The sequence below is a fragment of the Lethenteron reissneri genome, chromosome 6 (genome assembly GCF_015708825.2).
Source record: "Lethenteron reissneri isolate LAM-NWPU_2019-01 chromosome 6, ASM1570882v1, whole genome shotgun sequence".
Taxonomy (NCBI): Eukaryota; Metazoa; Chordata; class Hyperoartia; order Petromyzontiformes; family Petromyzontidae; genus Lethenteron; species Lethenteron reissneri.
The window spans coordinates 8,151,284-8,166,180 of NC_083784.1; the positions used below are offsets into that span (position 1 = coordinate 8,151,284).

General features: G+C 48.7%; 1 protein-coding gene across 7 annotated transcripts; it reads left to right on the plus strand.

Annotated features, from left to right (window-relative positions):
- The first annotated feature begins 898 nt into the window (after nucleotides 1-898).
- On the plus strand, nucleotides 899-14,897 carry LOC133354575 (tigger transposable element-derived protein 7-like). 7 transcript variants are annotated; one of them, XM_061571530.1, is made up of 6 exons: nucleotides 899-1,072; nucleotides 3,950-4,055; nucleotides 6,130-6,261; nucleotides 8,236-8,432; nucleotides 10,076-11,826; nucleotides 13,462-14,897. In XM_061571530.1, the coding sequence occupies exons 2-5, from the start codon at nucleotides 3,950-3,952 to the stop codon at nucleotides 11,792-11,794; spliced, it is 2,154 nt and encodes a 717-aa protein (XP_061427514.1). In that variant the 5' UTR covers nucleotides 899-1,072; the 3' UTR covers nucleotides 11,795-11,826; nucleotides 13,462-14,897. The 7 variants fall into 7 exon arrangements, with proteins under 7 accessions (XP_061427514.1, XP_061427540.1, XP_061427504.1 ...); XM_061571556.1 differs by having other exon boundaries at nucleotides 8,236-8,383; nucleotides 10,070-11,826; XM_061571520.1 differs by having other exon boundaries at nucleotides 901-1,072; nucleotides 10,070-11,826.

Sequence of the window (14,897 nt, forward strand, 5' to 3'; positions counted from 1 at the left end):
GGTGGTGGGGGGGTCACCAGAGTTGTTTGTTCCGACCAAATTGACGGCGATCAGTGTCGGGGCGCGCGTCTTGTGCCGCATCTCCGTCACAAACCTCACGGGCAGTGGCGAAGAGAAAGGTGGGTGGAGAGAGAGAGAGAAGAGAGGGGGGTTGGAGGTTGGTGGGTGGAGAGAGAGGGAAGAGAGAGAGGTCTGGGGTTGGTGGGTGGAGAGAGAGGGGAGAGAGGTCTGGGGTTGGTGGGTGGAGAGAGAGGGGAGAGAGAGGTGTCTGGGGTTGGTGGGTGGAGAGATGGCTACGTGCAGAACGAGAGAGAGAGCGAGAGAGTGAGCGAGAGGTGGGGGTTTACATAAAGCAAAGTTTAAAAATGTAAAAAAAAAAAATTTACGAAATGATGAACGAAACAAAGTGCCGACTACACCGAGCATCTTCTTGTTTCAACTGATCGTAAAAAAAAGAGAGAGAAGAGAGGGGGGTCTGGGGTTGGTGGGTGGAGGAGAGAGAGGGGAGAGGGGGTCTGGGGTTGGTGGGTGGAGGAGGGAGGGGAGAGAGGGGGTCTGGGGTTGGTGGGTGGAGGAGAGAGAGGAGAGAGGGGGTCTGGGGTTGGTGGGTGGAGGAGAGAGAGGAGAGAGGGGGTCTGGGGTTGGTGGGTGGAGGAGAGAGAGGGGAGAGGGGGTCTGGGGTTGGTGGGTGGAGAGAGAGGGGAGAGGGGGTCTGGGGTTGGTGGGTGGAGGAGAGAGGGAAGAGGGGGTCTGGGGTTGGTGGGTGGAGGAGAGAGGGGAGAGGGGGTCTGGGGTTGGTGGGTGGAGAGAGGAGAGGGGAGAGGGGGTCTGGGGTTGGTGGGTGGAGAGAGAGGGGAGAGGGGGTCTGGGGTTGGTGGGTGGAGAGAGGAGAGGGGAGAGGGGGTCTGGGGTTGGTGGGTGGAGGAGGGAGGGGAGAGGGAGTTCGTCAAGAGTGCGTGGAGTGGAGCCGTCGCTGCGGGGAGACAAAGACGTGCAGGACACGACAGACAAGAGGCGACTCCACCGAACCGGTCCTGGGACTCGCCCTGGTCGACTCAGCCTTAAATGAGCGGTAAGTACAGTAGCCCAGCGTTGCAGTATGTATGGCGAACTTCTTTCGCACCGTACCTAGCCAACCGTGCTAATCGGAGGTGCCGTGTTGGGGGGGGGGGGGGGGTGGAGAGACAAAGGCGGTCGGGCGTGGTGCTGCCCCCCCCCCCATACATGCTCTAACATAACACGGGGGGGGGGTCTTTGTAATGGAACGGCCTTGTTGCGTTGTCCCTCTACTGCTGGATGAGGGCATCTGCGTGCCTCTGTGGGTCGTGGAAGGTCACCCAGTCAACGTGCAGCGTTGGCCCAAAGTTCCGTATTTGACGGGGTAAATGACCATACTTCACCACGCTGGTCACTGTAGGGTTTTTGCTTGTTTGAGGGAGCATTAGACGCGGAAGCAGTGGTTAAGGAATGTGTGTTTTTTAAGTTGTGTTAGACGTGTGCAGTGTACGTTTGCGTTGACACGTGTGTGCGGTGTGGTGCGTTCAGTAGGGGGCACACGTGGTGCATCGACCGGTCATCTCAGTCGACCCGTGGCACCTGCTGGGTCTGTCCCGTGACCTCCTCCTGCACCTAGCCTGGCACAGTAGGGGGCACACGTGGTGCATCGACCGGTCATCTCAGTCGACCCGTGGCACCTGCTGGGTCTGTCCCGTGACCTCCTCCTGCACCTAGCCTGGCACAGTAGGGGGCAAAGGTGGTGCATCTACCGGTCATCTCAGTCGACCCATGGCACCTGCTAGGTCTGTTCCATGACCTGCCAGCCAGGCTAGGTGCACGTGGTGCACCTAGCCTGGCACAAGCGCCGTGGTGACGTCACCGCCACTTAGTGTTGAATGGCGGTTGTTGTTGTACACCGATGTGTGCGTGTGTCTGTGTGCTATTGGGACGTTTGTCTGAACGGGTCATGGGGCCTCCCCTAGGTCGACTCAGCCTCAAATGAGTACCCTGTGCGGTGTGTGAGCATCGCCGCTGGGGAGACAAAGGCGGCCGGGCGTGGTGTTGGCCACCCACCTCGTCGTGTGCCGTTCCGGCCTTCAGAGTTGCTGCTGCTCGCGATCAGCACTTGACCCAGCAGTCTGTTGAAGACTCTACGGGGTGGTGTGGTGGATCTGTGTCTTTGTGTGTAAGCTATTGCAGAATTGGCAGGAGGGGCCGTCCATAAATGACGTCACGCACCTAGGGGGGCGGCGGTCAGACATTTGTGACGATGTGTGACGAGGGGGGGGGGGGGGTGAGAAATGTGACGTCACATCAAAATGCGCAACTTTAAATAAATATAGACAACACGTTCTACTTAATTAAATATACTTAGTAGTAGGTTTTTACCCTTTTGCCACTGGTAAAAGAGATCTCATAGGTTAAATATACGTTTTAATAAATGTTTTCTCCTATAACATCAGAGTGCACTACAATGACAATAGTTTAAAGCGATTTGAAGCATGTTTTATTTGGGGGGGGGGGCAGAGCTTTGTGACGTCATATTTGAGGGGGGGGGTCTGACTTTTTGTGACGCCGTGTGATGATGGGGTGGGGGGGAGTCAAAAATCGTCCAAAATCGCGTGACGTCATTTATGGACGGCCCCGTAGCGCAACGAGTGTGGAGTGCCTTGGCCCCCCAACGGTGGCCAAAGCTACGAGTTGCCCCCCCCCCGTTTCTCTGACAATCACCACGAGAAATGTTTTGAATAGTTTTAGTATTGGGGGGTTGGACAGGTTTTTTTTAACTGTGAAGATAACGCAATGTTACGTAACGAAACGGCATTCGCTTTTGAATGGCAGTAACTTGAGTAAAAGAACAAACAATTCAGTTTCTGGGATATGTTTATTATATTCGCGACAACTTTCCTGCAAAGAGGAACTACTACGGAGCTGTAGTGGCTGCTATATTTGCGACGATGAAGAGGCCCCTTCAGCATTAAATGTTCGAGACCGTGTGAGCGTAACGCTGTGCTGCTTTAGGCAAGATGATCAGTGGTATATATAGATAGCCTGGGTGCGACCGTGCGAGACAAATCAAATATTGGGGCCCCAACCTGACCGATTTCCGCACCCCCTGAGCTGATAATGTCGTTTACGACGCCACCGTAGAGTTGTGAAAGTGACCCAGCACTGTGGAGGCAGCAGCCAGGGTTGGTGGGTCGCACAAGCGCTCTAAAACTCCCTGCCCGTGGCCGTCGAGGAGGAGCCATTACCCTGGGGGGGCTCCGTCTTCACAATGAAGCAGCCACCAGAGCTGCGTAGTAGTTCCTCTTTGCAATATAGTTGTCGTGTATCTAATGAAATATCCCAGAAACGGAATTCTACGTCCAAATGTTCTTTGACCCAAGTTACTGCCATTCAAAAGCAAATGCCGTTTCGTTACGTAACATTACCCTAGCTCGCCAGGGTAATGGCTCGCCAGGGTAAGGCAGTATCTGTATGGGAAAGAGTTTCCCCCTTGCGTGCGTGGGTTTTCTCTGAGCGCCGCGGATTCCTCCCGCATGTAAACACTCATTAATTGACACATTTCACTTTCTTACATATTGGGGACCGCAGAGCGTGGGCAACTGTCCGTAGCGCCAGCTCAGCGCGTGGCCGCTAACACCGCACCTCTGATGAGCACAATTGGCTACATTCCGGTGCGAAAAAAGTTCAATATCCATACATAGAGCACGTAATATGTAGAGGACTGTAGAGCTTGGACGAATGCTGGCCCCGGCTCGCCGCCTGGCTGCTGGCTTCCCGCGTGTCTGCGATTTCTCCTTGCGCCTCTCAGTAATTCTCTCTCCAAGAGAGTTGAGCAAATACCGTGCGGCGCAAGTGGTAATTATTATTACTACGGATGCACGTAAGTATACATTTGTGTGTAGATGGCTGAATGTCTCCGCATCTATTTTTTGTTGTTCCTCAGATGGAGTCACAGGTTGAAGTGCCACTCATCAAACAGGAAAATGAAGACGTACCGGGCCCTGCTATGTGTTGGGAATCGACGGCGAAACGTGAGGATAATGACGCTGGTGAGATGACGTGAAACCTTAAATTCTGATGATATCACCTGACGAATCATTGTGCGGCAACATTTAACAGGCAGCGTTGAGCAGTCTTTACAAAGCACAAGTGAACTCTGCCCGAGTGTTCTGTTGGAGAATGGTAGTGAAGCGTGGGACTCCCTCCTCCAATAATTCAAAATAATCATCAGCGCTGTTATAAAGAATATTAATAAAAATAGATACTCAAAAAAATAAAAAATAAAAGTACCCATCCTGTATTCTTTACACAACCCATTGTGTAAAGAATTGTTTCAAAACGAGCAAACTCTGGACAAGTTTCGACGGTGCCTCAGCGGTAGAGTCAGACTATTGAAGAGTTCTGTAATCCTCCAGGAATGTTCCACTATGACAGGGGTGGGGAACCCTTTCTCTGCCAAGGGCCATTTGGATATTCATAACATAATTCGCGGGCCATACAAAATTATCAACTTCAAAATTAGCCTGTTAAATTTGGTCAAACATTTTATTGACTCACCCCTAATGTGATGGCTGGAACTGCTTCTCTTTGGCGAGGTGTGTGATGTTAGCTGGTATTGATGATTTCGATTTAAAGCTTTCGTGACTGCAGGGATTCATCTTCTTGGTTCTTTCGGTAAAGTCACGTAGAAGGGAAGTAATAAAATAATAAAAATAAAACATAATAAAATAACTCTCACGACGTTTCGGCCACAACGCAAGCAGCCGTCCTCAGGTGAAGAACAGGTCTGTCGAAAAGACAGAGTCTATTTTATTCAGACGCTGTCTTCTCGACAGACCTGTTCTTCACCTGAGGACGGCTGCTTGCGTTGTGGCCGAAACGTCGTGAGAATTATTGTATTATGTTTTATTTTTATTATTTTATTACTTCCCTTCTACGTGACTTTACCGAAAGAACCAAGAAGATGGCATTGATGATGTTGCTGCTACTCGCAACTGCTTTTCCAGGTTTGCTCCTAGATTTATTTTATTTCGAGTCCCGCCTGTGGTTGCCTTGGCAGGGCCAGACTAAATGATTTTTCGGGCCTTGTACGGCCTGCGGGCCGGACGTTCTCCACCCCTGCATGATGTGTTTGCACGAGGCTCTACTGAACGTGTGAACTCCACTCATCTGCTCACAAGCGTTTACTTCGACCACCATATTTTATCTTCCCAAGTTCATGTAACTCGTGAGGTTGTAGCTGCATGTGCTGCACTGAAGCTCTGCTGCTGCTGCCTGCTGCACGTGGTTGATTACTGCTCTTGTCTTTAGTTTGTTGGACTCCCCCCCCCCCCCCCCCTGCTGCACCTCCGCTTAGCACGTGGCTACATATCGTGTGAAAGAAGTTCAACATACACAGATATCTGCTTCTATTGCCGCAACTCAGCAGCGAAGTCAACCTCTGTAGGTTGTGGTGAGTGGAGTCAGGAGGTAGTGGTGGGTGGGGACAGGAGGTTTTTTCAGTCGTCTCTTATCAACACTAAGGGCACACTTTTTTGTTTCTACGCTGTAAAAGGTGCTAGTTGCATGGAAATAAATTTAAATATTGAATTATCGAGGATGGAATTATCCGTAATACAAAATCGAAGTTGAATGTCACGTTTTTTTTCTGCCATTTTAAAAATGTTTTTCTGTCTGTGTAAAGGTGAGATGTATGAACATCTGTAGGCATCTGACAGTTACACAATCTTGCACAAACAGCACTGTGTGAATGGTCAGTTAATTGGTCAGGACGGATGTGGCGTTCGGATATGCGACGTGCTGAATTTTATTTAGTTAAAAAAAGCTACGTCAATCCAAGGCAGCCTAGCAGTTCAAATCTGCTGGCCGTGGCTACAGTACACAGCTGTACATTTCTTAGGATGGAAATCTCAAGATTAAAATCAACAAAACGGAAAAAATGTTCACATTGATGTTGGGATAAATAGCCTTGCCCGCCCTGTGTGACTGTCCATTAAACATGCAACGTTGGGCCAACGGTTCCAACCACATTGGTCCAACATCACACATGTACTGGATGGCTGGTTATGCTCTATATTAAACCTCACATTCCTCGATGTCTGTGGCAAATTTTCTAAATTACAGATTCGTCTTTGAAGATTGTTAAAGTTGAAGAAGCCAATGGGAGACGAGAGGAGACGATGCACTCCCGTGGATGCCTGACCATTCCAGACCAGAACTCCATCAAGGAGGATTTATCGGAGGAGATTGGTCAAGGTGAGGCCACCCCCCCCCCCCCCCCCCCCCCGTTATCTTGCCTGGAGACGTGGCCTCATCTTTGTTGAGTTCTTACATTCTCTCACTGAGCATTGCCAAAGCTGAAATCGTCCTCATCAGAAAATAATGAAAAAAACAAAAACCTCGTTAGTTTCTTGTCTATCTTATCATTCTGGCAGAGTGTATCAACAATTTGGAGTTTGTCATTAATTCTTGAGCTCTTGATTTCCTTTGTCATTCATTCTCTGGTTTTCCTCACACATCCCTCAACTTGGGAAGCAACCCTGTCCCTCCACTTACACCCACTTGGGCAACATCTCCGGCATCTGACACTTCAGCATCCACATGATTGGCCGCTTCGTTGGGCGATCATTTGCGATCAGGTCGCTTCTAATAAAAGAAGCAAATATAGCTCAGTGGGCTTTATCTGATGAAAACAAATTGTTTAGTTGATTTGTATTTTTGTGCAATTTGCTTGCCTTTCCTATACTTTACACTCCGTGTTTTTGTGTTGAAACGTTCTGAGCCACCCCTACTGGACATCTGTGGAAGGAGCTTCAGAGCTCATCGGATAAAGATTCTGAATATGGTCAGGAGATAAATACCAATTTCGAGGTCTGCTCGCCACGAGAGGGTTTCGGGAGAGAGTTTTGTGTAGTTTTACCACTTCCCCTTTGATGGGGCACAGACTCTAGCGGTTTACTACCCGGCCCGTAGTTTGGTTTACACGGTCACAGTCGCACTACTGTGACTTGTCTTTAACTTTCCATTCATGAAGGAGATGTTGTTGATGGTCCCTTGCGGTTGATGGTTACAGCAGTGCCTTCAAGGAGGAGGAATGTCTAAGCCAGGAGGCGCAATGTTTCGGTCTCGATTGACGCGTTTATTTTGGACGTCTGCGTTATACTCTTTGGTTCTTTCGGTAAAGTCACGTGGGTGACAAAGAAAAAAGAAAAGAAGAAAAAAATTGAAATCAATAAATCACGACGTTTCGATTGCAACACAAGCAATCATCATCAGGTGTGACAACCACAGCAAGGAAATTGTTACTGAAGTGGGAGAGAAACCAGGGTTAGGGCAGTTAACTAAGTCAGAGAGGGAGAGAGTGCGGGTGGGGGTGGGGGTGGGGGGGGGGCGAATGCGGAGAGGTGTGCGAGCGCTGCATGGACGTTGTTCCACTCTGACCGCCAGCGCTCTTGCAGATCTGGATGAGACCTCGAGGGTCTTTAGCGAGACTCTTGCTTGTGCCCCTATCCCACCTCGCCCCGACTACGGCCGCCACTCTCTCCTCGCTGTGGCCTCTGAACGTCTTCCGTTTACAAGCTCGGGAAGCGTGCTGCGAGCGTGCGCGCTGACACGTAATAACGATGCGCATCATACACAACCTTCAGAGGCGTACGCTTGCTCGATCCTGAGCCAACTAGAAGATCACCCATCTCACCAGTTTAAAAGTCTTTCGTAAACTTAGCCCCTGCCTATCTCTTCCCTTGTCATTTCACTCCACTACCCCCCCCCCCTCAATCTCACCACCACGTACTCCAGTTATCCCTTGCCTTCTCCCAGCCTTGAGTTCACCTCCTCTCAGTGGGCGGTCACTCCTTCGTCTGCTGCCACCCCTGTGGTCTGGAATGCTCTTATCGATGTGATAAGCAACCTACAAAAAGGTTGGCGTAGTCGCTTATTAAAGGAAGATGCAACCCAAAACACTTATATTGTAGGTACATACATACGTGGACCACTTGTTCGCGTGACTGTCCCAGTAAGAATGTTAAGCTTTTCTTTACGAGACAAAAATGGTTTGTAGAAATTGTATTTAACGAGGGCTGTGAATGCGCCGTTGTGTAATTACCGCGATGGCATCGTTTAGGAGAATTCTCGGCGTCGTCCCAAAAAACGCCTCTTGTCGGTTTTTTTATTGCTCTCCTCAGCTGATATGCGTCTTTACATTTCCCCTTTTCGAAAACCGCATTGCAGGCCAAGCCAAGGGGACGGGACTCGCGTGCGAAAAATGCCGGAAACACTTTGGCCGGTGCCTCGAAGCGACGGCGGAGGAAGCGGAGCTCACCGGCCAGACGCCACCAGCCTGCACGGCGTGCGGGGAGACGCCGGAAGGCACCGGATGGTGCGCTTTTCAAGACCCCACGTCGTTTGATCAGTCGGGAGTGCATAAGGTGACACGCGCCAATGGCGTGAGGAACGCACGTTCGTAAAAAAAGGAGTATGGGGAAGGCGCTTTCATATCGTTACCCGTGACACTGTACAGAGGCCACACGTGTGTACGGTGTGCGGGAAGGGTTTTGGCGACGTCCCGTTGTGGAGAAGTGTTGTCGAATGCACACCCGTGAGGTGCCAAGCAAGGGCGCAAGCAACGTGCGAAGGAGGCTCTCGGACAAAGTTCCGATTTGAAAATCAGTTCTGTAAATGCACACCGGTGAGAAGCCGCATCTGTGCGAGAAACCACATTGCAGTGCTCGCTGCTGACTAATGTCTCATCTCCAAGTGTTTCTGTTTGGACTTAAAGTTACGATGACATTTTCCAAGTTTTGCCTGTCTCTCTCCGGTTACCTGTGTTAATTTCTGAACACGTGCCCTTGGAAGGATGTCACGCTTTACATCATTCACGATTTAATTTACTTTGGAGTTAACCCAAATCCCGAATTTGGGGGTGCAGAATCAGAATATGTATTTATACTGGAGAAATCCAATGAGCTATTAGGCTCTGAATTCAGATGTCCAGTAGGGGTGGGTAAGAACCGTGACAACAACAAACAGTACAAAACGTGATAGAAATGCAAAGTGCAAGAAAGGTAAATAATAAAAAATAAACCATCCCCATCCTACCAGGCAAAGCCTACTGAGGTGTTAACTTATTTTTGAGAAGCCACCTGGCCACAAATAATAGCTCAACAAAGCGGCACCATCGTTTGGATATTTATAGCACTAAAATAATAAAAGTTATCTCAATGGATGTTTCTAAATGTGGATGGGAAAAATCGGAGGACTCTAACAAAAGATTAACGCGACCACAGGGAGAGACACGCAAACTCCAAATATACAGCAGCAGGCGTCAGGGTCGGGATTGAAACCCCGATCTCCTGCATACCAGGCGAGGAAGATGAGATCTCACCACTATGGCTCTCGGACAAAAATTATCTGCTAAGGAAATTCTAAGAGAAGCCAAAACGCCATTCGCGTGGTACCACACAATTACTCTGTGCGCGGAAGGACGCGATGGCGCTGACGCGGTTATTCCACACGCGGACGCCCAAGGACACGAATTCAGTGGTTGCATGGGTCAGCTGAGTGACACGTCGGGAAGTGACCTTGCACGGACTTAGTTTATGTACATGAATAAATTGTGTGCTGAAATGTGTACTCTATCCCTGCGTGTGGCAGCAATTTGTTCGGGAGCTCAATGCCAGCGTCGAGATTTGCTGCTCGTCAGGAAAGGCCTTCAGGAGAGAGTTGGTGTGGCGTTGCTATGTTCCCGTTGAAGAAGTATATATTAAAGTGGTTTACTTATAGTCCATAGTATATATTTAAATATGTATTTTTTTATACAAATTTTTTTTTATATTTTGACATTTATTTTTTTTGAAAATCGGTGTCTATAAACGAGACGGCTCCGAGGCCACCACAAGCAGACCACGTGGTAGACTGATGCCATCGATGAACCCATGCCCTTCGAAACATCAGCTCCACCACATGGTCTGCTCATGGCAATCTTGCCCGCTCTCATTGTTAAACGTTCGTTTTACGAATACCGGACAAAAATTAACGAGAACTCTCTTTTTTCCCCGAACCCAAGGAACAGAAGAAAGCAATCGGTGGCTCCTCACACCGGGGAATTCCTAAAACATCCATAAATTTGGCCACCAAATTAGAAATTCTGAAGAAACTCGAAGAAGGGGTGAGCGTGCCATCGATCGTGGCCGAATACAACGTCGGGAGATCCACGGTCTACGACGTGAAATACGCCAAGCATAAACTGCTCAAATTTCAACTCGAGACATCGGAGGAGGTAACAGTAAAGAGGACCAGAATGGACCATTCCATTAAGTACAGAGACATTGAGGAGGCTACCATTGAGTGGTACAAACAGCAGCGTGCCGCGGGTTTTCCGATCCGCAGCTTCGACATCCAGGGTGCCGCCAAGCGGTTTGCGAGCATTTTCAACATCGAAGACTTCAGCGCGTCCACGGGATGGCTGTACCGCTTCAGAAGACGCCACGGCGTGGAGCGTATGAAGGTATCCGGTGAAAGCCTCGGCACGCATGTGGAGTCGGTGGGACCGTTCGGCAGGAGTCTGAAGGACACCATCCCCGGGGAGAACCTGTCGGACTTCCAGGTGTGGAACGGTGACGGAACCGGCTTCTGTCAGCGTGGGCTTCTTTCCGCAACGCAGGCCGGCACACGTGAAGCGCAACTCCCCGGCAGGGATATTTCCAAGGGGCGCTTGAGCATTTTATTCTGCGCCAACGCGGATGGTTCCCACCGCGTCCCTGTCGCTGTGGTGGGGAAATCAAAACGGCCCCGAGTCGTGAGAGAATGCGTGGATTCCCTTTCCGTCACCTACTATGCCTCGGCCTCGGCTTGGTTGGCAGCTGCAGCTTTTGAACGCTGGTTCCATCGAGATTTTGTGCCGGCCGTCGTCAAGTTCCAGCAAGCAAACGGCGCCTGCAGCGGTGACGACGTCCGGGCGTTGCTCCTCCTCGACAACACTTCCGCCCGTCTTGTGGAGGAGCCTCCGAGCAGTCACTGTGGTCGTGTCAAGGTTGTTATTCTCCCGCGGAGCACGGCCCGCCGACTCCAGCCTGTGGATCAAGCGACCACCGAGACCACTAAAAGACATTGCAAAAGGAAATGCGTAGAGTCGTGCCCAGCGATTGAAGGGCAAGAAGGAAGAGACACTCGAGCAGAGAGAACGTTGGCTAATTTTAAGGAGTTTGACATCAAAGGTGCAGTTGGCAATCCAGCCAACGGCTGCAATGAACTTCCATGTTCATACTTAGCCAAGGCCTGGAAAAAACGTTTGACTGAGGACATGATGAAAGAAGACATCAGGCTTTCCTACCCTCACCTTGAGGCTGACGGCTTGGCGGGTGTTTTGAATCATGGGGCGGAAGGGGTAATTGCTCCGGAGGATGCGGAGGAGTGGCTCCATCTGGGCGGCGATGATCACGGCGGCCAGCATCATGCTGACGAGAAGAGCACCGACCAAAACGCCAACCCAGTGGCCCAGGAAGAGGAGAAGGAAGAGACGGCAGAGGTGGGAGATGTGGAGCGCAGAGTTCTGCTCTTGGATGTTAGGAAGGCTTTTGATGTGATCTGCAGTTGGATGGGGACGTTTGAAGGTGGAGAAATTGTTGACCGCGATATCTTTGCTCGTGTAAAGCAGCTCAGGTGCCAGGTGATTAAAATGCAACGTTCGAAAAACACCCAATGCAAGGTCGATGGCTTATTGAAGCGAGAGAGAAAACCCAGTGAGCCTTCCACGACCACCCAACCCCGTCCCTCCACCTCGGCATCATAGCCTTCCACACACGGAGAGGGTCGTAATGAATGGTAAGTGACTGCTACGATTAAAATGTAGCGGATGTGTACGTGCGCATGTTGAACCTTTTTCACACCGTACGTAGCCCACCGCGCTAATCGGAGGTGCGGGGGAAGGACAAAAATTTTTAAACCGAAAAAAGCAGTTCCACGGAAATGGGTTTTCAATCTGGATGTGTGAAGTGTTATTAAGTTTTGATTTAAAGCTTTCGTGACTGCAGGGATTCATATTCTTGGTTCTTTCGGTAAAATAATAATATTAAAGTCACGTAAAAGGGAAATAATAATAATATAATAATATTAAAAGGGAAATAATAATATTATTTCCCTTTTACGTGACTTTACCGAAAGAACCAAGAATATGTTATTAAGTTGTTGTTACATTTCATTTAAATGTGTAGAGCGTTAATTTACTGTTGACAAATTGTTTGCAGTTTAAATGAAAAATGCCCATCATAGAAGAAATACTTACGTGGCAAAAATTTTAAAATGAAGGATATATTCCCTGCTTATCTGTTTTATTACTGGAAAGCCTCTCTTCAAATTAGTCCAACCGGCTTTGAGAGGGTTACAATTCCACTAATGTTCGACATGTTTAGCTCTAGTAGGATGGTTGTTATGAATCTGCAAATCTATGGTGGTTTTAAAGACTCTTAATGTTGAAGGATTGAAAGTAATTGTGCATTTCACAATTTGGCGCGTGTTTTGTGACCATAATACATTTAATTGTTCTGAAATATTTTGGTATGGGTTTTTTTTGTAAATGCACAAAAAGAGTATGGGACGAAATGCACAGAGTAGGCATTCACAGGTCAGTACTGAGGGCATTCCTCGCCGCAGATTGTACTTCAAGTACATATGTGGTCTAAAGCGTAGTCACGAATTAGATTCGTGTCGGCGTGACATTTAAGTAGGAAAATTATGTTTTTGAATCATTAATTGGGCATAACTGCAGTATTATGTCGTCTCAAATACACCCGATTAGATTAATCTCCCGAACAAATCTTGTTTGGCAGTCTCTCGCTGTTGACAATGATCGTCTTCCTTCGATGCCTTCAGGGCGTGCAGAGCAGAATTATTGCCCTGGACGTGCTGGAGGAGGGGGGGTCACATGGCTCTGTGTTTACGTGGCCTGTCCTCCACTCAGTATAACATTGACATACATGTGGTATCTTCTTGGTTCTTTCGGTAAAGTCACGTAGAATGGAAATAATGAAATAATAAAAATAAAACATTAAAAATATTTTATAAAACATAATAAAAATATTTATGTTTTATCTTTATTATTTTATTATTTCCATTCTACGTGACTTTACCGAAAGAACCAAGAATATGAATCCCTGCAGTCACGAAAGCTTTAAATCGAAATTTATACATGTGGTAATTTAATGAATACATTTTCTTGTGTATCTGATGATTTAACTGTGTTACGCTTTAAAGCATTTGCTGAATAAACAAATCTCGGTGCCTTATCTGTGGGTCCGAAGGTGGCCGACGGGGGCGGATGGTCCAGTATTGACCAGCTCTGTAAGTCGCATTTCGTGCTCCCAGCGGGGCGCGTGGCCCTGGGTCGCCGGTTCAGTCGGCGACGACGCCGCTGCCCTCCGCTACTCACCCTTTGCCTTCCTCGTGTCGTCGCCGTCGTAGGGTTTCCGAAGTGCCGAGATCCTCGCAAGCGGGTCCCCTTCCTCCATCTTGGACTCCTCCATGTTGGCCTTGAGGGACGTCCTTGCAGTCTTTTTCTGCCCTCCTCTTGAGCGAATGCCATGACTGAACCGGGGAGAATAAGACTTGCTTCGAGGGTACAACAAATACGTGCCATGAGCTGCACACCATGCCTGCATCCCCGGGAGAATCCGGGCCTTGGTGGGAACTCTGCAGGGCCTGGCTGCTGCTTCTTTCAGGCCCGATCTCCTCGCTGGGACCTTACAACCATACCATTGCATTTAGCGGACTTTTGATCTTACCGCCATAACATTGTGGTATTGGGACTTGCCTGGGACATTACCGCCATAACATCATATACGGGGGCTCTTGTAGGACTTTATAATAATATTAACATAATAGGAATTATCTGGGACCTTACCACCATAAAATCACGTGTGGGGTCATGCTGCTCTGTGATGGTTTGGCAGATCTTTTGCTGGGCCTCACCATTGGTGCACTGGCGTGGGTTGTGATTAATTGTGGTGATTGGGTGAGTTGTGGTGGTTGGGTGGGTGGTGGTTGGTGGTGGTGGGTAGTAATGGTTGTAGTGTTGAGATGTACAGTATATCCTTGAGACTGCTGGTGCTGGGATTCATTGAAGGAGGCATATTGCTTCCAGTATATTTTATTTATATCTTCCACAGTCGAGATATTTGTTATATGATGTCGCATCTAACTCGGTCCCATGTCTCTGAGGGACCTTGCCTTCCACATCTGGCAGATTCAGCATTTACACAATTAGGCCTGCCTGCTGACGAGTGACTAAACATTGATCCGGTTTGCTCAATCAATGCTGCTGAATGATTCACTCCGCGAAGGCCGTGGGGCCAATGGGTTGTGTAAATATTTTTTTTATATGGAAATAAGAATATATAAAGATGTATTGTCTACTCTCAACTTTGTTAGCTTGCTTGCATCGATGCTGTTGAACTGCCGGATATTGTAGGCAAGGCGATTTTGTTAAATATGGGCCCTGATGAAATACGGCGTTTCAAATCGCTGGAGCAGATCGCTGGAGCAGATCGCACGAGTCAATCTTGCCTGCTGGGAGGAAAACCGGTTGCACAAACTGCTCGCACACACGAGCAATTCAGTTGCACGCAACTGATTGTTGTTCGGGTGTGGACGTGCCTTAACGCAGTTTGTATGCGTTGGGTACGCGTGATCTCTGCAACCGCCAGAGGCCGATACATTCACTACAATATTTCAAAACAAGTGTTTACACTTTAAATATATCGCAAAATAAAAGTGCGACGAGACTTGCAATGAAAATCATGTTGTCAATACAGGTGGTCACAGTCCAGTAATTACCTGGGCATTTAAACATATCTCCTAGAAAGTGGAATTAACGTAAATAAAAAGTGGCTGGTGTTCAA

What these genes read in the sequence shown, in the direction of transcription:
- LOC133354575 (XM_061571520.1), top strand. Translation starts at nt 3,950, where the DNA reads ATGGAGTCACAGGTTGAAGTGCCACTCATCAAACAGGAAAATGAAGAC. An exon ending in ACGTGAGGATAATGACGCTG is followed by an intron (nt 4,056 to 6,129) that starts GTGAGATGACGT and finishes TCTAAATTACAG; the next exon opens with ATTCGTCTTTGAAGATTGTT. An exon ending in ATCGGAGGAGATTGGTCAAG is followed by an intron (nt 6,262 to 8,235) that starts GTGAGGCCACCC and finishes ACCGCATTGCAG; the next exon opens with GCCAAGCCAAGGGGACGGGA.